Genomic DNA, 26,329 nt, shown 5'->3' on the forward strand with positions numbered 1-26,329 from the left:
TGAGTTAATTAATTAATTAGAGAGTGCTGGCTTCATGAATAGGAAGAGAAGGAAGCATTAAGTGAAGTGAAAGAAATACCATTATGCATTTATAGATCTGGAGTAGACATTGTGATGTGATGGGTATTGAGAAAGTTAGATGCTGACATGTAGATATTTAAGTATTTATAATGAAGTTGTTTTAGAGAAATTAACGTGTTCTTCGGCTTAGGTTAAACAGTTTGTACACAGCAATGATGCCATGAATGATGTGGAGCCATGGATGGATTTGTGGGTGCTGTACCCTTTTTCTGTCTTTTAAAGAAGCCTTCCTGGCAGTAAATTAAAAGCATAACATGAGAATAATCAGTGCCACCTCAAAGGATGTCCAGTGCTATAGAAAGTGGAGGAAAAATATTTGGGGACAAGCAGCCAACTTGGGTAAACCGCGAAAATGACTGATAAATTGATAGTGATATTCCTTAACGACCATTGTTCATTTTAAGAATTCTTACTGTAAACCTTTTGCACAGATTAAAAATCACACTATACTAGTGCCTATAGCCTAAGTAAGCAGACAAAAATAATAAAGTGATTATCATATGTTCAAGGCTAGCAATTACTGAATGAATAACACCTTATGAAATTAGATTAAATATGTTTTGGTATTTGCTTTTTTGTTTTTTTTCCTGGACCAGCAGTTTGTTTTATAGCTCTGTCCTGTGCATCCTTAGAAGGCGATCCACTGCTTCTCTTAAACTCAATGCCTGCCAGCCCTGCTGTTCTCAAGTGACTTGTGTTAGCGTATCTTTTAGGGGAAGCAGTGGAGGAGTAAACTGTTTTTTCTGGCAGTGCATTTATTGCTCTTGGCTGGCTGCATGACTTTGGTATGGGCAAGCTATGCCAAGTTACATATAGAGGATACTTGTGCCTGTTGCTATAATTTTGAGAAGTAATTAAATTGTAATGAACAAGAAGGTGGTGGAGTATAACTATGTGTCATTGGAGAAGAGAACATTAAGCCTTTGACCAGAGGCTTAGAGTCTTCCGGTTTTTGTTGAGGATACCTGTACTGCAGCAGAACTGAGGAGACTGTTCTGGGAGAAAGACTTCCTGTTAGCTTATGTCTACATTCAATGAATACCTGAACATTTTCAGTTTTTGTGCTGTAATTATTTTTTTTGGGGACTAACAATTGTCCTCTTATGTTATTTATTCTAATTTTGTCCCTTATTTTTTACTTTCATTTATACAGGGTTGTAAAAGTGGTCAAACATTTGGTGCTTTGGGGCCAGCTTATAAAGTTTATCTACAGAGTGAATCCTCAACTTTCTCTCTTGCCTGAAAAAGTTGGGGCATTGAGTGATGCGTTTATGTATAAATAATGCTATATGATTACAGTGCACATAATGTGAGCTCTTGTTTAATTTGTGGTTTGTATTTGCTTTCTGCACAAGTAGTAAGCAATAAGCAGTCTCTGTGTATGTGTGTGTGTCTCTCTCTCTCTCTCTCTCTCTCTCTCTCTCTCTCTCTCTCTCTCTCTCTCTCTCTCTCTCTCTGACTCCCAAAATATAAAGTCGGTCATCCCTATGCACCACTATTTTAGAATTCTGAATCAACTGTTTAATTTTTGGAGACGCATGGCTGCAGTCTGACTGAAGTGATTAAAGGTCCCCTATATGGAGTTTAAACAAATATGGATCTAAAATGCAGCACCCTGAGGGAGAGCTAATTTTATTCTTACTATGTGAGAATGGAAAATATCAGATTTAGAAAGTGCATTTCACTGGTCCGGAATCAAAATCTATAAATTTCATCCTCTTAAAGATAAGCCTGTACACTGAGTTGAGGTTTTACTTTGTAGATAAACAAAGTTTATAAGCTGGCACCAAAACAAATATTTGAATCCTCAACCCCTTTTACAACCTTGTGCAAATGAAACTAGGCAGCCAGCCTCCCTCCACTAAGTTTGAGCCGTTGTATGTTTTTTTTTCTATTTGTGTTTATCTGTTGATTCCTTATTTAATATTATTTTATTCATATTATTACACATTTTCACATTCCATGTGTATACCCATTGCTTGTGGCTATCGTGAGAGTTTTAATGAGAGCTGAGTGCCAGATGTTTGTTGTTTTTTTGTTTTTTTTTTTTAGTTTTTATATTTCTGGAAAAAGCGGAGGATAATGAAAATGTTTTCTTGTAAGCTGCTGAAAGAGGACATCTCCCAAGAGAATCCTGGACTATCTGTGTTGCTGATGACTGGGATCAGTTAGTGTTTGTGTGTGTGTACTTGTGCCCAGAGGCAAAGATAATAATGATGATGAAGTGGTCATGGTATGCACTTACCCCTTGAAACTGTTCAAGGTATATATATATATATATATATGCTGATGTTTTCAGATGTCACAAGACTGAAATAATCTTAAGTAAGAACGAGTGGACTCTCTGATCCATCATAAAAGAATATCAAATGTCTTTTGGGAGCACTAAGCTTATTTTTTATTGTGGCCAAATAATTATCATTTGTTAGATGACTATATATATTCTTCAAATAATGCAAATGTTTACAGTTTTGCAGAACAGTGATTTTTTTTTTTTAATTGTGTGAGCAGATTAAGGCATTAAGTAAACATTATACTATGCATACCCACTTTATTAGGTCTTTCCACTTAGTATTCATCAAAAAAATATCCAGAATCCTTTTTTTCTGAATATAAAGGTGCTTTGGTTTTGATTCTTTTTCACAGTGCCTCAAGAGGTTTGACATCGAGATAAGTTAATCCGATAGTTACAGCTATTTCTTATCTTAGTGTTGCAATACAAGGTTGATCAGTTTAACGATTGGTTGAGCGATTAGCTTTATGTCTTTCAAGGTTAACCATGAACATTGCTGGAACAAAACCTAAGAGGAGAGTAAAAGTTCAGCCATATCCATATTCCTTTCTTCCAGGTGTTCCTAGCCACTATTTTATTATTTCTATAGATTTTCTCCTTGAAAGACAAAGAAGAAAATGTTTTACTGCCCATTGCGATTGCATATTTTTAGGCTCCTTAAAGTAGACAATTTCTCTCTATAAAACTGTTCATTGAACTGTGGGTTGCAACCCCCTGTATGACTGTTGGCGGTGATTCTCCAAAGTGGACCATGGGGATGACTGACTGTGGCAATTCTCCAGAGGGAACACCCAGTGGGAATATTATGGGTCTTGAAGGCACAAAAAAGACAAAATTGGGTTATGAAAGAAAGGTTTACGAATCACTGCTCTATACAGTAGTAATGAAGATCAAACTTGCTACAGAAAGAACTATTTAATTCTTCTTGTGCCTCTACACCCCTCCAGCTTTACTATTAATAATAATGGAATGTACAAGTGCTCTACAACTTAAAAGAATACACTATAAGTTACTGACTTATCAGAATCCTTTCAAGCCAAGTGCATTGACAGCTCACGAAACAACTTTGTGAAGAAAATAAGGCGCACGTTTATAATGGTACTAGTAGTGCATTGTCAGCCAAAAGCAATGTGCTGAAAGCCTTGTGTCTGCAAAGCAGTAGTGGAAGTAGCCGCCAGAGATAACATTCCTGGAAGTGCAATGAGATTAACTGTGTTGTGTGACATGTTAGGAGACACGTCTGTTTTCAGTCGCAAAGGCACATGAAGGAGAGAGAGAGAGAGAACACTTGAATACTGTTGGATGGCTCTGGTCCAGAGTTGAAATACGTTTGTTTTGAAGAACACTTCATTTGCTCCATAATATTTATTACTTGGAAAAAATACTTTTTTATAACTACAATCATATATATGTACATTTTGCAATTTCATTTGCAGAACTTATGAATCAAATGAACATTGTTTACTAAATTACTACCCATAAGCAAAAGTTGAAATATATCTGACAGGTAATAGCACTTAGAAAACAAAGATTAGTAACTTGCCATTTTAATTAAAAGAGAATCACTGAGGATTAAAGGAAACTTTTAGGCACCTGGTACCTGGTAATAAGCAAGTATGGGAAAGAAAAGTTCGCTGGTATCATGGAACTTTGGTGGGGTAAATCATGGCTCTAGGTAAATATAAACTAATTATTCAGATGTGTTAGGTGGCATATCATTTCGAAACCTTGACAATCCATACAGTATGTGAGAATAATGTCATGCTCTGGAAAATCTGCAGTAGACAAACTTTCACCTACTTTTGCCTGCAGATTTTTATAGCAGTGACAGGACCAGAGCCTGAGTCTTCATAGGCTGGCTTTGTGATGTATGTGGTTTTGTGCATGAGTGTGTTTAAAACAGTGAGAGCTCTAGAGTCACTTTGACACTTTAGGCTTGATCTTAACCTGACTCTGTGCAACTGTTTTTATTGTTTGCAACACTGTGATGACCTACCTACCACCTTACTACCAGAAAAGAGTAAAACATTTAAAGCTGATAAAATACCCACACTGCCTCTGTAGTCATTCTGATGATTAACTGTTATATTGCATTTGGTCTAGACCAAATCATGGGCAGAGTCAAAGTTGAAAATATTGTGATACCCTATGGTCCAGAGCAGTATTGAGGTAAAATGTAGAAGAAGGCAAAACTTGTCTTTATAGAGTAGTTTACCAGCATACATTTGTAGTTATTCATCTACTATGTAAGCAATTTAGTATTGCAATCGTGTATCCCTATCTTGTGAATGGATCATAGAGTGGAGGAGCAGTTGTGTGCTACATTCTGCGTGCATCACAGTGATTAGCTCTGTGATGTTTAACACATTAAAGTGTCTTGATTTATACCATTTGTATATTTTCAGTAACACTTATCAGTTTTAAAAGCCATGTCACTTTATAACCAGGACTTGTGAGCTATGATTTGTCCTGCACTGCTTTGTTGGTGTAATTTTTATTCTGCCAAGACTGTTCACTTCCGTGCTTTAGCCAAAAACGCATACAAGTCATGTCAACAAAGAAGAAAACGGTAAATGAAAATGAGTGCAATAATTGTGAGGGGTTGAATTATGAGGAAAGATTAAAAGAACTGAGCCTTTACAGTTTAAGCAAAAGAAGATTAAGAGGTGACATGATTGAAGTGTTTAAAATTATGAAGGGAATTAGTGCAGTGGATCGAGACTGTTATTTTAAAATGAGTTCATCAAGAACACGGGGACACAGTTGGTAACTTGTTAAGGGTAAATTTTGCACAAACATTAGGAAGTTTTTCTTTACACAAAGAACGATAGAAACTTGGAATAAGCTACCAAGTAGTGTGGTAGACAGTAAGACATTAGGGTCTTTCAAAACTCGACTTGATGTTTTCTTGGAAGAAATAAGTGGATGGTACTGGCGAGCTTTGTTGGGCTGAATGGCCTGTTCTCGTCTAGAGTGTTCTAATGTTCTAATCACCTACGTTGCGTTTCTTTTTTCCTTTAAAAGATCCCAAAAACAAATGTAGAAAAGTTACTACATAGGTTGTAAACCCCCTTTTTCTAGTTTTGGTGTAAAATAAATAATACAAAAAGAAATGTGAACAGTTTCAGCATTGGTAAAGTATGGAGCCAAGGAAATATGCTTTGTGTCAGTCAGTATTAAATTGCAGTTCTTTCTCTTGTTATAGCATCTTTAACATTGGAAGACAGGTAATTCTCTGCCTATTGTCAGCCATTGACATTTGACACAAATTGCCTTCTGGTGGCAGTGTTTTTAATTGTTGTTTTTTTTTTTTTTTACATTTGACCTCCTTTTACCCTAATTTTTGTCTTAATTGTCGATATGACCTCTTGTGGTCTGTTGATGGTAGGAAATTTTAGCTGTATGTCACAAGTTTTAGATCACCTGCAGCTGCAATATCTATCTACCATTGCTATAATAATTTCAAATTTTTTAGGATCATAATCCTGTTAGAAAAATGGATATTTCTCTACTTATTTTCACCACTATATTCCCTTTTTAACATGTTTATAAGAGTTCCTCAGAAATTGGTATTTTCTTTATCCATAAATATTTTTGTTTTCACCTAAGTCTTGTTAGTACAGTAGTGCTATTATTTAAGATCAAATGCCTCTTACTCAAAAGCCTAAAGGAATGCATTCCACTACTGGAGGTCACTGTTGGCAATTAAAATGAGTAATATTAGCTGACCAAGACTTGTTTACATTTATTTCTACATTGATTTGTATTTTCTTAGAGATCAATGTTTAGAAATATCATCAAGAATATTTTAAATACTTAAAGCACATCTAAAATATAAAAATCGCTTCATATGTTTTGCATAGCAATAAACTGCAAACTAGAAGGCTATCTGAACTGACTATTGAGGTTTTTGTAATATGTTTTACAAAGAATAGGTTGTCATTATACACAGAATGTAGTCTTTTGACCACAAGAGAAAGAGAGCAACCTTTTTAATTCATGTCTGTCTTAATCTAAACATGTAGAAAAAGCCAGTGAGATTTTAACTCAACAAATACAAGAAAAAGGAGTTCTAGGACATTGTTGTAAAGATTTAATAATAAGAGAGAAATCAAAGTTAGTGAAATGTAGAGAAGTAAGGAATATATATTTAAGGAATATAATAAGGCTGTGTACACACATTGGAGTGCAGTGATGGAGACACATACACTACCAAATTCCTTGATAAAACAGAATTGTTGCAGGTCAGTACACCACGTTTAGAATGGCAAGACAAACAACTGAGGTTCATTGAAATCCAGAATGCTGATTTCTTTATTAAACAGAAATACACAGGTCTAGATGGCTACCTACAGTAGTTGAATTCAATAAAAAGTTATACGTTAAGTTTGTTACCTTGATAATAGCTATATTTGAGTAGTCTAGAGAATACAATAATTTACCAGTAACTCTGACAGGCTTTGCTCACTGTCTTTCCAAAGAATAAAGATCCTCTTGAGTGTGCAACTTAGAGACCAGTTTCATTACTGAAATTTATGATAATGGCAGAGGTTTTAACTATAAGAACTTTAAGAATGCAGTGTGTATTTCCATAATATCACAAGATCAAACAGGATTTGTAAAATATAGATAACTATCGTCAGACATTTGACTGTTTGACTTATATACTGTACACCTTCAGTACCTTAGCTATGGCTGGTATTGTTTTCTCTCTAGACACAGAAAAACTTTTGCAGCAAAGAATAGTGAGATTTTTATAATACTTTACAAATTTGTGAATTATGTATGTCCTTGAATCATATTGGTGTGTTCTTGCCTAGAAGCTTGTCTTTATTTTAACTAAATAAATTCTGATTATAATACTAAGCAGGGCTGTATAACCCCAAGCTATTAATCCTCAGTCAGAGCCAGAGATATAGCAACTTTTATAAGAGAAAATGAAATGATATATATCCATGCTTATGATGTGGTATTCTGTGTCACTCATCATTACTCATTGTGTAATGTATGGAGGAATTTTCTTTCTTTGGGCTCAAAATCATTTTGAATAATTTCCTGTGTCAAATCTGTTGCATATCAGCCTAAAATGGATCACTTTTCTTTTGATTGTTTGCTGGCCTTACTTGGTCAATTGATACCACCTCAGTAGCCTTGAAGGTGCAGCAACATTTCCATTTCTTCGGGGCTGAAGTAGGCAAGCCTCCTTTCCTCCGTTCTCACCACATTCAGTAAGAGCGTTCTGATCAGCTGCATCACTGTCTGGTTTGCGAAGTGCAGTGTCTCCGACTGTAAGGTCCTACCACGGCTAGTGCACACATCAGGAAGGATTGCTGCGACCTCTCTATCCTTCATTAAAGACAACTTTATAAAGTGTTGTATGTGCAAAGCCAATAGCATTGTGAAGGACCGCTCAAACCTCTCTTGAGGTCTGTTTGTCTCGCATCCAGAAGACCCATCCAGTTCTGCAACAGCCTCTTCCCCTTGGCTGTCCAGACTGTGAACTCTGTGCTGCCCCCCTGCCCTGAGATCTGCTCCTGGAAGCTTATTTATATTCAGTACATTTGTTACATTTGTTAATACTGTTTTTTTTTTCTTCTTATTTGCTATTTTTTTATGGTATGACAATAAAGCCACTTGAGTTGATTATGCAGTTGCTTAGTATAAAATGTTTTTAAAGAGATAACGAAAAAAAAAGGAATCGGAATGGACAATCCAGTCACATAATATTGGTGATCAGTATTGGCCCATAAAAAACCTGATCAATGCACCCTTAACAAACATTGTGGTGCTTTCCAAATAACAATTAACAAGCTGAAGTCTCCTGAATGAGAAGAAGAAAACATTCACACTTTATGACAGAGAGGCTATAAAGGGTGTGCAGCGAGGACTGAATAAAAAGCTGAGTGAAGGGATAAGGAAACTTACAGAGCTAAAATAGAAAACAAACTCACTCAGGATAACCTAAAAGATTCTTGAATGGGCTGGGCATATTACGGGACTTAAGCAGTCCAGGGCTCAGGGCAATGTGGACAAAGGTAACCATTTTTTAATAAATTATTCTTTTCTTCTACAAGCACTTTCTTCCAATTGGTTGTCCCACCACACAATCAATCTCCTTGCATCAACAATGCCTTTCACTTCAGCAAGTATGGTTAGTGAAAAGTCCAACCCTGACCATCAGTATTAGGCTGTAACTGATAATGAAGGTAGGGGACAACTGAGGAGGCCATGCACAGGAAAAGCTGGAGGACCAGGCGGAGTCAGTTGTCAAGTTCTTAAAACCTGTGCAGACTAATTTTGTGGACTAGCATCTCATACCCAATTGCCATATGTCTTGCCAAATTCATATCATGACTTTGATAGTTGGTCTCTCCAAAAGGTAGAAGTGAGATAGATGGTATTAAGTGGGTTAGATTAGATAAGGCAGGTGTCTCATTTTTTTAATTTTTCCAGTGTTTTTTAAATTTCTGGAGTTATGGGGCAACCGATGTTAACCATTATATTATTCATTACATTAAATATAAATTCTTGGAAAACATGATTAGACAAAATGTTGCAGCAAAGCATAATGATAAACTCTTAATTGAGAACATGGCCTAAAAAAGTTCACATTCTCATTCTCCCTCCCCCCAACCCCCCCATTAGTGTTACATATGTGCAAGGACTCTCATAATTTCTCCAGAAAGAAAACTGGATATCCCTTCCACATGACACTTCATCATAACAAATTAATCCATGCTTGTCCATGTATCTTAGTTTCAGAAAGCTATGATTGGCATTTTATGTAAGTATTTTAATCCACTGTATCTGCCATGCAAGTAATGGCACTGAATTAATAGAGATTAAAATTTAATTCTCAATACCTGCAGGAATAAATGAAATAATTCTGATTATTTTTAGTATAAAGGGTTAGGTACAGATTTGTCATAGCATACTCTTCTTATATAATTTTGAATTCAGTAGTAGTATCCAAGCTAGCTAAAGGTATAAAAGGTTCATTAAACTATAGTCGTGGTCCCTGCAATGAAAGGGAAACAAAGAATGAAAATCTAGTACAGTTTAAGTAGAGGTACAATTTACAAAAATAAACGTTAGAGCCTTCAAAGTGTATCACTCTGTTGGAGACTTAGTTCATTTCATATTTCATTATCTTGCTTAAAAGGCCACTTTTTCATCAATCTGGCCATACCATAATGAACTATGATTATCTGGAGTTAACGTGTTCCCTGGAAATCATATTTTCATTTTCTTTCCAGAAGTAAATGATAACAAATTAGTAAACCCACATGCATTTTAATATTAACAACCTAATTATACACAAAACTATGATTTTTCTTTCCTTTATTTGGCCATTTAAGAATTTTCCCATATTGGAATATAACATACAATGGTACTTTTGGCATTTAAAATTCTGGTACAAGTATTTTTGTTTTTTCATGTGCATATTTCTCTAATGTTAACATTAACTTAGCTAAGTAATAATATTTGTCCCTCTTTAGCTAACAACTAGCGATCGATATGTAAATCAATTAAACACTTAGATGCTGTTGGTGCCTGGTCATCATTGGTCATTGGCGGACTGGTGGCTCTGAGGCTAGGGATCTGCACTGGCAATCGGAAGGTTGCCGGTTCGAATCCCGTAAATGCCAATAGGGACTCTGCTCTGTTGGGCCCTTCAGCAAGGTCCTTAACCTGCAATTGCTGAGCGCTTTGAGTAGTGAGAAAAGCGCTATATAAATGCAAAGAATTATTATTATTGTGATACCCTCTGACAAAATACTGTATTATGGACTTGAGCGTTACGTAGACTGAGAGTCTCACAACCATCTGATGCTTCTTTGAAAAACTGTTTTTATTTGCAATATATAGTTGATAATGCTGCTTATTCAAGGAATCTGCAAACATTTCTGGGCTGTTAAATTACTTACAAAGGCACTTACTATGCTGTTCTTACCCACTTTCTCAAACAACATTGTCCATATTGGATGCATTGTCTGTTGCAACAGCCGCTGGATTGTGTGGTTTCACAAATTTCAACTCTTATACAGCAGAACATAGCACTTCACTGGTATTGATGTGAATGTTCATATAGTGGTCTTGTGTGAAGCAATCTGCCATTTTCCAGGCTGGTGTGATAACTTAGTAGATCCCTGGTAGCACTGACAGCTTTCTGTTTTATATCATCAGAAAAGTAGATGTAACGTTTCTTCTAAGATAAAGTTGGTTTGGAAATATATACTTCAGATGTAGCTTTTCAACCAGATTTTTAAATCCTTTAAATACCTTGTTTTTAATAACAAAGAAGGGTCTCAAGCCATGGGGACTTTGATAGAAACTGGTGGCACAAAGACTGATGCAAAGTTATTTATCCTTTTGATTGATGGCTAGGGGTTCAACTTCAATAACTTATGTTGTCTTGTTGTGGTTATGCTGATGTTGTTCTGGACACTCTATGAAAGTATAGCTTTCAAAGTGTGCAGATTGTGTTTGGTTTATCAATGGTCTTTGACTCATATTCAGAATTTTCTAGAAGTCCAAAAACTGCCAGATCATTGACTACAGTTTATCTGATTGAGGCAGCGACATCTTCTGAGGGAAAGCTTTGAAATAACCACACAATTATAGTGGTTGTTTTATTTTATATCTTTTCTGTCTTTGTGTTACCTCTCCTGAGGTAGTAACCATTGAGCACACTGTCCTTTTTTTTCTATGTGGGTGTGGCAATGCATTGTATCGTCGCGTACGCCTAACCTCTCTCTCTCTCTATTGATCTACGTGACCACACGGTAATACCAAAACTATTTAGAAGTGACGTTTGCACTGATTTGTGTTTTTTGTATTACACACCCTCATACAACTTTATCGTAAGAGCATCCCTTATCTATGATGAAGCGTTCGATCAAAAGAAAGTATGAAGCTGGTTTTAAATTAAACGTCATTGGAGTAGCGAAAGAAATTGGTAACTGCGCTGCTGCAACAAAATTCAATGCATCTGAGAAACTGATGCAAGATTGGAGGAGGCAAGAAGATGTAAAAAAAAAAAAAGTAATTTTATGATCGATTTTTCAGGTTTCAAGACCCGAATTATACATGAATATATATGGCAAGCAGCAACTTCAAATTTATCTATCTTTATCTCCCCACCTACCCGTATAGAAATACATAATTATGAGATGCTTGGTGTTTATTTCCCTGAGTGACTCTATCTCTTGTCTCTTACATTTGCTGAAGCCCCCCACACAGTCAAGTGAGCTGACTGGGAAATATTTGTAGGAAAATGCTATCTCTGCTTCCCTTGGAAATCACACCATTCCAGTCATCACCAAATTCCACAGAAAGAGAGGGGCCTTCATTTGAGGCATAGTGTAGATAGGCTTACAAAAAGCTGTTGCTCCAATTCATAAAAATCATTGGGGTATAGCTATTTTCTGAATTTTGCAGATAAGACTGTTACATGACTGTTGAGGGGTACCAATAATTGAGAAAAATTGTTTTATGATGAGAATTTCTTTTCCCTTTCATTTATTTTACTTCAAGTAAAAGTTAGATTTTTGATATTTTGAATGAAAAATTGAAAACATAAACAACCATAAGACTTTTTTTTTTCAATGCCCTCCAATAATAATGAAGGACCCTGTACAGAATTGACAAGAGAAGCATGACAAAATTCTTGTTAAAAATTCCATTACCTAAAAACAAAAAATGAACTTATTATTTAGATCACACAAGGAAAAACTATTAGGCAGTTTCCTCTGACTATGAATCGAGTTTTATCATAATATCCCTTAAACTCCTTTCATTTTGATGTTTACATTTGTAATCTATTTTATATTTTTATTCCATCCACATCATTGGTGCACTACAAGACTACATATTAATATACATTGGTGAATCTGTAACGCTTTATCCTAAGTCTACATATTTTTAAACATTTTACATTAATTTCTTGGAGATTACCCTTTAAGGGATTATTGTTGATTTAATTTTTTTTTTTTTCATTATTGATTACTTAACACAAAGTCAAGTATTGTCATGGATGTTTGGATATGAGGAAAACATGAAGTTGGAATTATTCACTTTGTTTTCTCTTTAGGTGATGCCTTTAGTGAAATTAAAAGAGGATGAACTTAATAAGAAAGAACAGATAATTAGCTGGTAAGTAAGACTATGTGTTCAATGAAATGTATTTTTAATGTGATGCAACAACAAGAATGCATTTGGTTTCAGACTGTAGTTTTCTATCATTTACTCCAATGGTGACCTATAATTCTGATTTTAGTCTTTGAGAAAACTATTAATCAGTTTCACGTATCACAAACGCTGATATGATCAATTAAATACTAAGACATCTTACATAGCTGATCATTATATATGTACTTCCTAGATTCCAACAACAATTGTTTAAGTCAGTTTTTCAAGAGCTTTGTGAATAAAATGGATAGATAAAGACTACAATTGTTTCAGTTTTTGTCTTGCCTATTTGCAAAGCAAGGTTAATGGTATTGCCCACCTGGGCTGTTCAGATTAATTATAATGCTATTAAGTTAAATTATGATTTTTATAAGATCTGTGCCTGGAGTAAGGAGAAGTGTTGCACTACTTAGGTCAAAGACATAAGCATAATCAGAAGCAATATTGCACAAGACATAGGAACATATGTGTCTGTGCATTTGTCAACAAGCCAAACAAGTACTGAGAACAAGACAAGATTAGAAGGAATGTATTCGTCTAGTATCTCACGTGGCATGAAATGAAATGAAAATATGTTAAAAATGGAGGAGGAGAATTAACATATACCTTCACTCTCCCAAACAACCACCGTTGCAAAGTAAATGTCTCCAATTCAAACTTAAAACCAAGGTCAGGAATGCATTACTTATATAAAATTTATAATGCAGCCTCTTACTTTTTTCCTCAAAATCAGGAAGTATTTAAAAATAATTTGCATTGATATTTGTTGCATTTTTATATTACATATTTAAGTGAAATGAATACTGTTATTGAAATATATTAATTTGTCTTTAGGTGTACATTGGCAATCCATTATCCAACCCGCTATATCCTAACTACAGGGTCATGGGGGTCTGCTGGAGACAATCCCAGCCAACACAGGGCGCAAGGCAGGAAACAAACCCCAGGCAGGGCGCCAGCCCACCGCAGACTTTGGCTAAATATTCCTATTAATTTACCATGGCAATTTACAGTAAATTAGTATTAAACAAGTAAAAGATTAGCTCTCAAGCAATAATCAGAATATTAACAATTAGGATTTACCTGCACCAGTTAACAAACCCTTCAGAAAAAATCATTGCAATATAGCAGACCTTTATAAAGAAAACACTGAAAAACATTGGGAAGGCTCTGAAAAGAGAAGAGAGCAAGGGTTAAGAGGACTGAGAAGTGCAATGCCAAGTTGTGTGCCAGTTATGAAGCTGTCTTTAGTTTCAACTGGCACCTCTCTTATCGTGAGATTTTATTTGTAGGTGATACTTTTCCATGCAGCATTCTCCTTCAGACACAACGGCACACAGGGATTTACACGGACTATTATGTACCTTGGATGCCTCACATATTACAAGTATAACTATGATTCTTTGAATTTCCCATGACAGGTCATTTTGCATTATTTTGACATGTGTCTTGAGTCATTTCTCAGATACTGGGAAAAAAAATCTTAAAAGGTAGCTGTTTATATTAAGAGTATTTTTGCTGAGTGCACTGGCGTTCTACTTCATTACCTATTAAGCTAAATTCAGTTTTTACATCTTATATAATGCCATTTATCAGTGTTGAAGGGTATCCTTTAGAAGTTCAGATTGTCTTTCAAATAAATGTTCTTTTTATGTGTTATTGTTCATGCAAGGCTAAAGAAATGTTTTTTTTTCTAGTCCTTATGTTCAGTTATTTAATCGAAACATATATGTAGACTGATAAATACAAATATGTACAGCATGATATCCTTAGTATTTTACAGTTATTTTTCTTGTGGGCAAAAAATTCTGTGTGTTTGAAAAAATTCAGATATGTGATATGAAAAATTATTTTAAGTGAATAAATCTGCTTAGAAACATATTTAAAATTATATAATCTTGTCTGCTTTCTGTTAAGAAAAATCAATGAAATTAACTTAAATTAGGCTCAGACTAAGGCAACTATAAAAGACAATACTGACAATTGCACCGTCACAGCAGAAATTATAAGAACAATAGGCAGTATTGATATAACAGGCTTAAATAAAGTGTGGTCGAGGACACTAACTGGTTTGAGTTACTTTATTTGCATTTGTATTGCAAATAAAGTATAATTGCTTAAAATATGTTGTAAATACATCCATATTGTATGTTACCTTGAAAATTTGCAAGTAGGTCTTAGAGCACAGGACATGAAAATGAAGGGGCCCTGAATAGGATACTTTTAAATTAGCAATTCTTCTTAAATTTATTATATTCTCTTTTAGTCGTACAATTAAAGTGGTTAAATGTGTATCCACATCTGGGTCACCTAATTTTGTGCCTTTTGTAATTACTTACATTCCATACATTATTTTCCCAAGGCATCTTATCACTTACTTAAAGCCAATTCTTAGATTACATTTGTATTACTCCAGAGACCACTTTATAGGAATCACAAAACTTTGACAACCCCCTTTGTGAGGAACTTAAGCTGTTTTGTTCAAGCTATCTGTACTTTCAAATTCTGAAGCACTATTATTACATGAAGACTGTAGAAGAGACTATATGAGACTACAAGAAGCTTACTCAGAAACATAATTAAATTATAATAGTCAAAAATGAGTAGTGTGACAGAAGGATAGGAAGACCCCCTCAAATCATACACTCTCCTAAAAAAATAAGAGAAAAAAAAATTAGATAATGGGACTCATGGAAACATTTAGTATGCTTCGCTGTTCAAAGTGATTTAATGCATCTATTAATTTATTTTTTCACTAATGCAATGAAAACAAAATGGTGGTCAATAGTTTGCTGTCAAATGTGTGTAATGGTTTTTCAGATAGCTTGTTCACATTCATTCTTCACAAGTTGAATGTTAATTTCCAGTTTTAGTTTTACAAAGCAGCAAAGTTGAAATTTTTCTTGAAGCCTGCCATTCCTGTAGTCTTTTGCCAGGTATTTTTTCATATAAGGGACTGCTTAATTTATATTCATGAATCTTTGGCACATACAGTCATATGAAAATGTTTGAGAACCACCCTCTTAATTCTTTGGATTTTTGTTTATTGAGCTTTCAAAGTAGCAACTTCCTTTTAATATATGACATGCCTTATGGAAACAGTAGTATTTCAGCAGTGACATTAAGTTTATTCGATTAACAGAAAATATGCAATATGCATCATAACAAAATTAGAATGGTGCATAAATTTGAGCACCTCAACAGAGATATTACATCAATACTTAGTTGAGCCTCCTTTTGCAAATATAACAGTCTCTAGGTGCCTCCTATAGCCTTTGAATGTGTGGATTCTGGATGGAGGTATGTTTGACCATTCTTCCATACAAAATCTCTCCAGTTAAATTTGATGGCTGCCGGACATGGACAGCCTGCTTCAAATCATCCCATAGCTTTTCGATGATATTCAAGTCAGGGGACTGTGACGGCCATTCCAGAACATTGTACTTGTCCCTCTGCATGAATGCCTTTGTAGATTTTGAACTGTGTTTTGGGTAATTGTCTTGTTGGAATATCCAGCCCCTGCGTATCTTCAACTTTGTGACTGATGCTTTAACATTTTCCTGAAGAATTTGTTGATATTGGGTTGAATTCATCCGACTGTCGACTTTAACAAGGGCCCCAGTCCCTGAACAAGCCACACACAGCCCCACAGCATGATAGAACCTCCACCAAATTTGACAATAGGTAGCAGGGGCCTCATGTATAAACGGTGCGTATGCACAAAAATGTTGCGTAAGCCCGCTTCCGCGCTCATATCGCGATATATAAAACCTAAACATGCCGTAAAGCCATGCACATTTTCACACTAGCTCAAACTCTGTCGTTTGCAAACTGGCGGCACCCAGCGTCAAAGCAGTGCTTCTGTTTCAGTGTGGTTACCCTTTCTTTTTTAGATCCACATCCCTGACGTGCTTTATAAATACACTGAAATTAACCGCATATTGTTTATTACTTTAATGCATCTGATTGTAATTAACCTGTAACAATATAATGGTCCACAGAATGGTCAAACTATTCTAAATACCATAGCTGCTTTACCGTTGTTACTCTCACTACACCTTCTTCTTCTTCTTTCAGCTGCTCCTGTTAGAGGTTGCCACAGTGGATCATCTTTTTCCATATTACTTTCACTGCACCACTTGGAGTATGTATATCACTGTATCTGAGTGGGAAATCACAGCTGTACAGCAGCTGATTGGAAAGAGAATTATCGGTATACAGCATCAAGCACATGAAGCCTCAGCCATGCTGCCCATTTGAAACGCTCTCATACGACAAACGCTTCAGAGCCTTTCCTGTACGGACCTCGCGGTTCAGAAACAGTTTTATCCCAAGAACTATAAACACACTCAATCAGTCCATCAAGTGCTCCAACTGTTTGTACTTATTAGTACAATCGCCTCACTGTAAACTTGCGATACAGTTATAATATTGCACAACCTGAGCCACTTTATAAAGCGCGCATTTACATATGATGATGATATCATTTTTAAAATGAAATGCAGCAAAATATGTTTATTATATTATACAGATAAAACTTTAACTTAATTTAAAAAGTCTGTATTGTTAATGATTAAACATGTGAGGATACGGTGTTGCAGCGCTAGCAAGGAGCTGGTGCTCCGTTCACGGATTGTTCCTGCCTTGCGCTGTATTCTTGCTGGGGCTGGCGTGACACTTGAAGGATAGAGTAATAAAACATGTACCACGAAGATATTTCAATGTTACTTAAACGTTTTGAAGAATCGGCGTTCTAAGCTTACAGATGGCTTAACGTCTATTACAGAACTGATTGTATGGCGATTGGGTATTTGGAGAAAGAAAAGGAAGGACAGGAATTAGGGGTTAGTACATTTGAAAGAGACAGTACTGCTGCAATAAATTATTTCATCGAAGGTCACGCACGGCCCAGCAAGCATCTTGCGTGAGGCATGAACAATCACTGCGCCACCGTGTTCCCATGTTTAATAACATGCTTTAACTCCTATCATTGTGAAAATTATATCAAGTATACATCTCAGTTTTTTAATTATTCAGAGAGCTGTAATATTACGAATGTAATTGTTTCTGTGTCCTGTCGGAGGAAGAGAAAGCCCGTTTAAGAAGCAGGTAGTGCACATAGAGCACATAGAAGATCACATACAAAACAAATCATTTAACGTTCTACTTTAGTTACGATGGGATTTGAGAAACTAGTAAATTAAACGATTTTAAGATGAAGTTTATGATGTTCTACTTTAATGACAAAATAAACTACGTGATTAAAGTGGAAATTTTGAGGTTAAAGTTGACATTTCGTGCTTTTTTCCCCCACTATGTGCCTTTTTTTTTTTTTTTTTTTTTCTGTACCCTAATAAGCTTTCATGTGACAACTTTTTTATTTCGGGCACTGTGGACTTTGTGAACTTGAGCTTTCAAGTTTCTCCGACACTCTATGTCACTCGATCAACTTCCTTTTTTTGTTTATACCACTGTTTAGACCAACAAATAGTATGTTTTTCCTTGCCTCCACTTGGTATTCACTGAAATTCTTTTATTTCCCCCGTGCTTTTGCCATTGCCTTTTCACAGAACTCTGAGCTTAAGGGCTATTTATATTGATTTGCATATTCAAAGAGGCGTAATTCTGGGAGGAGTTTGGGGAGTGGCAGCAGGTGCGTGCACACGCATTACTTGTCACGATGACCAGGATTTATGGAGCGGAAGAACGTGGAAGTTGGCGAACGCACAGATTTATGCATGTGGATTTTTTTGTGCATACGCACATTTCCACTTTTGTCCTTATGCCAGGTTTTAGTGTGAATTCTAAGCACGCCGTTATGCATGAGGCCCCAGGTGTTTTTTTTGGAATGCAGTGTTCTTCTTACGCCATGCAAAGTGCTTTTTGTTATGACCAAATAAATCAATTTTTGTCTCATCAGTCCAAAGCACTTTGTTCCAAAATGAATCTGGCTTGTCTAAATGAGCATTTGCATACAACAAGCGACTCTGTTTGTGGCATGAGTGCAGAAAGGGTTTCTTTCTCATCACCCTGCCATACAGATGTTCTTTGTGCAAATTGCGCTGAATTGTAGAACAATGTACAGATACACCATCTGCAGCAAGATGTTTTTGCAGGTCTTTGGAGGTGATCTGTGGGTTGTCTGTAACTATTCTCACAATCCTGTGCATATGCCACTCCTGTATTTTTCTCGGCCTGCCAGACCTGGGTTTTAACAGCAGCTGTGCCTGTGGCCTTCCATTTACTGATTACATTCCTTACAGTGGAAACTGACAGTTTCAACCTCTGAGATAGCTTTTTGTAGCCTTTCCCTAAACCATGATACTGAACAACCTTTGTTTTCAGATCTTTTCAGAGTTGCTTTGAGGATCCCATGCTGTCACTCCTCAGAGAAGAGTCAAAGGGAAGCACAACTTGCAATTGACCACCTTAAATACCTTTTCTCATGATTGGACACACCTGTCTATGAAGTTCAAGGTTTAACGAGCTAATCCAACCATCTTGGTGTTGCAAGTAATCAGTATTGAGCAGTTACATACATTCAAATCAGCAAAATTTCAAGGGTACCCAAATTTTGCACAGCCAGTTTTTCACATTTGATTTAATTTCAAACAACTAAATACTGCTTCACTAAAAATCTTTGTTCAGAAAACACCCCAGTACTCAGATGTTCCTAGGAAATGAAAGACATACCACTGTTATTTTTTTTGTTGAAAGTAGATTATTATGCAGGCTGAGGGGGGTTCCTAAACTTTTTCATATGACTGTATAACAATCCATATTTACTGTTACTGCTATAGGTTGCTTTATCCAACTGCATTATTATTAACACTACATGTCATTTAACAGATTAATAGCCATGTCCATTTATTTTACAGTATATGCAACTAGACACAGTAAGTTTATAAACAATTTATCAGAAAGTGAATTACAACAAAAAGCTAATGACTTGTTAACAAGTTTATAACGACAACAAAATGTTTTTGTACAACCCCAAATCAGAAAAAGTTGGGACAGTGTGGAAAATGTGAATAAAAAAAGAAAAAAGCAAGTTATAAATTCTCCTCAAATTTTATTTCATTGCAGACAGTATGAACACAAAATAATTCATGTTTTTTTTGTCAACATCATTTGATTTGTAAATAAATATCCATTCTTGCCATTCAGGCTTGCAATACATTTCAAAAAAAGTTGGGACAGTACAGCATCTACCATTTTGTACAGTTCTCCTGTCTTTTAACAACACTTAAAAGACGTTTAGGCATTGAAGAAATCAAGTGACTAAGTGTTGCAGGTGTTAGTTTGTAACAGTACGGGGTCTTCGTTGACGCATTTTTCGTTTCAAAATGTGCCAAACATTTTCTATAGGAGACAAATCAGGGCTGCAGGCAGGCCAGTCAAGCACCCGCACCCTCTTCTTACGCAGCCATGCCTTTGTTATGTGCGCAGTATGTGGTTTGGCATTGTCTTGCTGAAATAAGCATGGGCGTCCCTGGAAAAGACGTCGTCTTGAAGGCAGCATTTGTTCCTCCAAAACTGAGATATACTTCTCAGCATTGATGGTGCCATTGCAGAAGTGCAAGTTACCTTTGCCGAAGGCACTGACACAACCCCATACCATGACAGACCCTGGCTTTTGGACTTGTATCTGGTAACAGTCTGGATGGTCCTTTTCCTCTTTGGTCCGCAGCACACGGCGTCCATTTCTTCCAAAAAAGATGTGAAAAACCGATTCGTCTGACCACAATACACGTTTCCACTGCACAATGGACCATCCCAGATGCCTCCGAGCCCAGAGACGTCGACGGCGCTTCGGGACACTATTTATGTAGGGCTTCCTTTTGGCACAGTACAGTTTTAGCTGGCATTTACTAATGTAACTACATACTGTAGTGCTTGAGAGTGACTTCCTGAAGTAGTCCCGAGCCCACGCAGTTATATCATTTATTGATGAATGACGGTTTTTAATGCAGTGCCGTCTGAGGGCTCGGAGATCACGGCCATTCAGTTTAGGCTTGCGCCCTTGGCCTTTGCGCACGGTAATTTCTCCAGATTCCCTGATTCTTTTCACTATGTTATGCACTGTAGAGGGAGAAATGCCCAAATCTCTTCCTATCTGTCTTTGAGAAATGTTTTTCTTCATCATTTCAAAGATTTTTGCCCCCACTTGGTGGCAAACTGGCGATCCTCTGCCCATCTTTGCTCCTAAAGGAGTAGGCCTTTCCTCGATGCTGCTTTTGTACCGAATCATGATTGCAATCACCTGTTAACATCACCAGTTTCAAATCACATCATTATTTAGTTATTATACCTCATTACTACCCCTTAATTGCCCCTATCCCAACTTTTTTTGGAATGTGTTGCAAGCCTGAATGGCAAGAATGGATATTTATTTACAAATCAAATGATGTTGACAAAACAAAACATGAATTATTTTGTGTTCATACTGTCTGCAATGAAATAAAATTTGAGGAGAATTTACAACTTGCTTTTTTCTTTTTTTATTCACATTTTCCACACTGTCCCAACTTTTTCTGATTTGGGGTTGTAAGACATACAAGAGGCTTCCTCATAGGGCCAGTTAATAATTGCTTATAAAATTGCCAAACATAAACTTTTCTGAAGGAGAATTTTTAAAGGACTGTATGCTTGATGCTGTTGATATTGTCTACCCAGCAGTCAAAGCAAAAATGAATACTATATCTTTGTCAAAGAGTTATAGTACATTGTAGTGATGTCATTTTTTAGAATCTGTCAGAACAGCTACTTGAAGCTGGCAAGTCATTTGAATGGTATCCATTGGCACTAGATGAGAGCTCATACATACAAGACACCACACAACTGCTTGTGTTTATCAGAGGAATTGATCATAATTTTGCAATAACAGAAGAGCTGCTATCAGTTTAATCACTGAAGGACACCACAACTGGCCACAGTTTGTATGAATATGTTGAAAACTGCTTGGACAGATCAGGCTTACTTTGGAATAAGTTGGTAAGCCTTACAACAGATGGTGTGCCTTTATCAAAAGGAAAACAAGTTGGCCTCATAAAGCTGCTTAATAATAAAATGAAAGGGGTGCATCCGTGTCATACTTATTCACCAGGAGAGTTTGCGTAAATCTGTCTTAGATTTCAAACGTAATTGATCCTGTGATGCATGCTACAAACTTAATTTGAGCCAAATTACAGGCAGTGTTTTTGAATATTCAGATGTGCTTTATCATAGCAATGTACATAGATAAAGCATTGGAAATATTTTGAGAAGATTATGGAATCTGAGACAAGAAATTTTGCTCTTTTTTAAATAAAGGGCATTAGTTGTGAATTTTAAAGTAACATGAAAAACACAGTGTGTGATTGAGCATTCACAGTTGAGTGAACATTAAATAACAAGGCAAGAGTGTTTTTGCAAATTAATTGTTTGTGGAAATTAAATCATTTGAATTGAAACTAGTACTCTTATCAAAACAACTGAGTGAGCAAAACTCATGATTTTCCTGTGTTACAGACACGGATTATCAAACAGGCGTGTTCAGGAAAGTACAGTCAACAGATACCTGCATTAAAGGAAGAGTTTTCAAGGTGGTTTGCTGATTTTAAATCTTTGGAAGATCAATTAAGTTTTCCGAGTTACCCCTTTACTCTTAATATTGAAGCAGCATCGAATGATCTCCAGTTTGAATGAATTGATCTTCAAGCAGAAAATACTATGAAGGAGACTTTTAAGAATATGAAACTAAGTGGCAAGTAGCACAAAGAAAAGGATTGTGAATGTCAATGTCAATTTATTTATATAGCACATTTAAACAAACATAGTAATGCTATGGCCAAAGTGCTTTACAAAAATAGAACAAATTTACATAAAACATAAATAGAAATAAAATATATGAACATAAAATAAAATACATAATAAATAGAAGTAATGTTATATACATAAAAAATAGAAGTAATGTAATATAATCACAAAGAGGAAGCCATCAGTATTACTGAAGGTAACTGAATGCAAGTGAGTAGAAATGAGTCTTTAATCTTGTTTTAAACAGTTCAATTGTAGACGACTCCTTTATGTGATGAGGTAAAAAGTTCCACAGGCGAGGTGCGACAGCTGCAAAAGACCTGTCCCCCTTGGTTTTACACTTGTTACAAGGGACAACCAGAGACAGCTGACCAGAAGATCTAAGAACTCTAGATGGCTGATGTAAAACACACAGTTCAGATAAATAGGCAGGAGCAAGCCCATGTAAAGATTTAAAAACTAGCAGCAGGATTTTAAAATCAATTCGAAAACTGACAGGCAGCCAGTGTAAAGAAGCTAAAATAGGAGAGACAGAGTCATACTTTCTTGCCCCAACCAGAAAGCGAGCGGCAGCATTTTGGACCAACTGTAACCTGTGTATCAAGGATTTGTTAATCCCAGAATACAGCGAGTTGCAGTAATCGAGGCGAGAAAAAATAAATGCATGAATAGCTATCTCAAGATCCCTAGAAGATAAAAAAGGCTTTATCTTACCTAATAGACGAAGTTGGAAAAAGAAACTCTTGACTACAGAATTTATTTGTTTCTCAAAAGAGAGGTTACTGTCAAAGATAACACCAAGATTGCGGACTTGAGGTTTGGAAAAGACAGAGAAAGAGCCGAGAAGTCCAAGACCAATTTGGGCTTTAGCTGATGGACCCACTATAAGCACCTCCGTTTTATTTTGATTTAGATCAAGAAAATTATTAGTCATCCAGGATCTTAATTCAGACAGACAGTTGTGGAGTTGATTTGTTGTAGAGTTGCAGACAGGAATCTAAACCTGAGTATCATCAGCATAGCAGTGAAAAGAAATGTTAAATTTCCTAAAAATTGCTCCAATAGGGTGAAGGTATATGGAGAATAAAATAGGACCCAAAATGGATCCCTGAGGAACACCATATTTAAGAGGAGCAGTAGATGAAGAAGAGGAATTAAAAGTCACTGAAAAGTGTCTACCAGTTAAATATGACCTGAACCAGTTAAGAGCAGCCCCTTTAAGCCCAACAAGATGTTCAAGCCGCATCAGCAATAAACCAATTGATTATAAATAATTCTTTCTAGAATTTTAGCCAGAAATGGCAGTTGGGAAATTGGACGAAAATTAGCTAAAACTCCAGGGTCTAATTCTGCCTTTATAAGACAGGGGCGGACTGCAGCATGTTTAAAAAATGAGGGCACAACACCCGAACTAATAGAATTATTGATGATGGCTAATAAGGGTGGGCCCAACACATCAAAGGCTTCCACTAAGAGACGTGGTGGTACAATATCCAGTGGACTGGGGGCTGGTTTAAGGGTGTCAATAGTTCTTTTTAGCTGTGAAAGTGAAACTAGATCAAAGGATTCTAAGACAATGTCATGATTAACAGTAGAAAGTTCATAGCCCGTTTGAACAATGCCACGGCGGATAGTATAAATTTTGCTGACAAAGAATGATAGAAACTGGTCACATGAATGAACAATGCTATTTGATCCCATTGCAGAGTGGGGGTGAATGGCCGCATTAATTGAATTAAATAAGACCCAAGGATTCTTTGAATGACGGGAAACTAAATCGGCAAAGAAATTTTGTTTCGTTTTCTTAACTTCAGCCTGGAAATTGAAAAGAGATGTCCTAAAAATCTGTTTAGAGACAATCAGTCCATCTTTTTTCCAACGCCGTTCAGCAGTTCGACAGGCGTGGCGCAGTGATCGTGTACTTTCATTAAGCCAGGGAGCAGGTCTACCCTTATTACTACGTATCTTGGGCGGAGCAATTGAGTCTAAAATCGTTTTACAGGAGGAATTAAATTTTATGACAGAATCATCGATATCATTATTTTGGTCATGCACATAAAGACTAGAGAAAATGGTTTTAAAATCAGATATAATAGAAGAATTTAAAAAGCGCGAGCAGCGTGGGGGACAGCTATTAGTAGGGACATTGACAGTAATATTCAGATACATCATTATAGAAAAATGATCAGTAAAAGAAACATCACATAAATCAATATTATTCACTGAAATATCATGAGTAAGAACGAGATCGAGGGTGTGACCGAGAGAGTGGGTTGGCGTATTAATATGCTGTATAAAATCAAATGAGTTCAAAAGTGATAAAAAGTCGTTGACCAAAGGTTTCGATTGACAACAAATGTGAATGTTGAAATCACCAACAATAAGAACTTTGTCATGAGAGAGGGTGATATCAGCCAAGAGATCAGAGAATTCAGAAATGAATGGGTTAGCAAAAGTCCATTAGTAGGTCTGCTACAGTGATAAACTGGACAAACTTGGATAAAGTTGACAGACAACAATGCAGCATCAGCAGCTGCACCAGCAGCTCTAATAAGCATATACTGTGCTAAAATAACAGATCTTCATCCTTGATTTAAATGCTGAAACAGATGGGGCATACTTTACATTGTGTGTGGTTAGATCATTCCACAGTATAGTGGGACTAAATATAAAAAAAATCTTCGTCATCGGAAGTGGTTTTATTTATTCTGTGATTTGTTCAAACACTTACATTTTGTGATTTCATTGTACACTTTGAAATAAAAGAATGAATAGGCCCAGAATTTCTAAAGTTCTAAAGGTTAAAGAAGCAATTTTCAAGACTAGAATAATATGATTGTACCTTATAGTTTTATTTATTATCCTTGCCTTAGGTAATTTGGATTAAGAGAATTTTGAACATTCTAAATGTAGAGCTTTACAATTGTAAATGTACAAATGTAATATGAATTGGCTACAAGTTTTTTTTTTCCTCTTTATTTAAACTGAGCAAGCAGTGCATTTGTTTGAAAGAATGTGTCAATAATATTAACACCTACATTCTGCTCAGAACCTGTTTCCATGAATTAGTTTTATGTTTTTGACTGAGGTAATTTGAATAATATGACTGAAGTCTGCCACCATCTCTAGTCATCTCTGAGAATCTGGAGTTGCAGTAGCATGGGTCAGTGGCGAGAAAAATGTTCTTTAGAACTTTTCAAATCTTTGCACATTTTGAATATTTAAACATCTTAAAGATGTATTATCTTAAAGAAGTATTTTTAAAGTTGACTTTAAAAAATATAAGTATAATGGGAGAAAAGTGCGTGCCTTAATTTTAGTGCATTTAATGGCAAGTTAAAAGATGCATTTGGGTGTATGTATGTATGTACATAAAATATATGTGTGTGTGTATATATATATATATATATATATATATATATATATATATATATATATTCATTGCATTCGTAGTCTGTGTCACAATCTGTATGTATATATATATATATATATATATATATATATATATATATATATGTATATGTAATAACTGTTTGCTCATAGGCGTTAATTCCAAGAAGAAAAACTCTGTAGAAAATCTGCTGCCCTCTTAAAATTAAGCCTCTTTAAAAATCTATTACTGTGCCTGATTTGAAATAAAAGATAGGTTTTTAGTCATCTCCACCATAAGGTGGCGCCATGAGGCTGTAAGTGTATATTAGGTTGTTGTATTACCAAGCAAGAGGCTGTGACATTTTAGTTGATATTTATGAAGTGTTTTTTTTTTTTTTTTTTAATCTTGTTTAGTTATGGAAAACGGATTATACTCTAAGATAATTAATACTTCTTGTGCTTTAAAAGGTATTGTCATTTAAAAAAAATGGTTTTCCTCCAAAACTGTTCAAACTGTAAAAATAAATGCATTAGTGCAATTTTAGTATATTGCATTTATTATTCAAACTATTTTTCTAAAGAGTAATGTTGTAG

General features: G+C 35.7%; 1 protein-coding gene across 1 annotated transcript in view; it reads left to right on the plus strand.

The window, feature by feature from the left end:
• Positions 1-26,329, plus strand: part of cep85l (centrosomal protein 85, like) — a 157,551-nt gene that overhangs the window by 99,309 nt on the left and 31,913 nt on the right. The window contains exon 4 of the mRNA XM_028797800.2: positions 12,468-12,529. Within this exon, the coding sequence (XP_028653633.2) occupies positions 12,468-12,529 (62 nt within the window). The remainder of the gene's footprint in view (positions 1-12,467; positions 12,530-26,329) is intronic.

The sequence above is a fragment of the Erpetoichthys calabaricus genome, chromosome 3 (genome assembly GCF_900747795.2).
Source record: "Erpetoichthys calabaricus chromosome 3, fErpCal1.3, whole genome shotgun sequence".
Classification (NCBI taxonomy): Eukaryota; Metazoa; Chordata; class Cladistia; order Polypteriformes; family Polypteridae; genus Erpetoichthys; species Erpetoichthys calabaricus.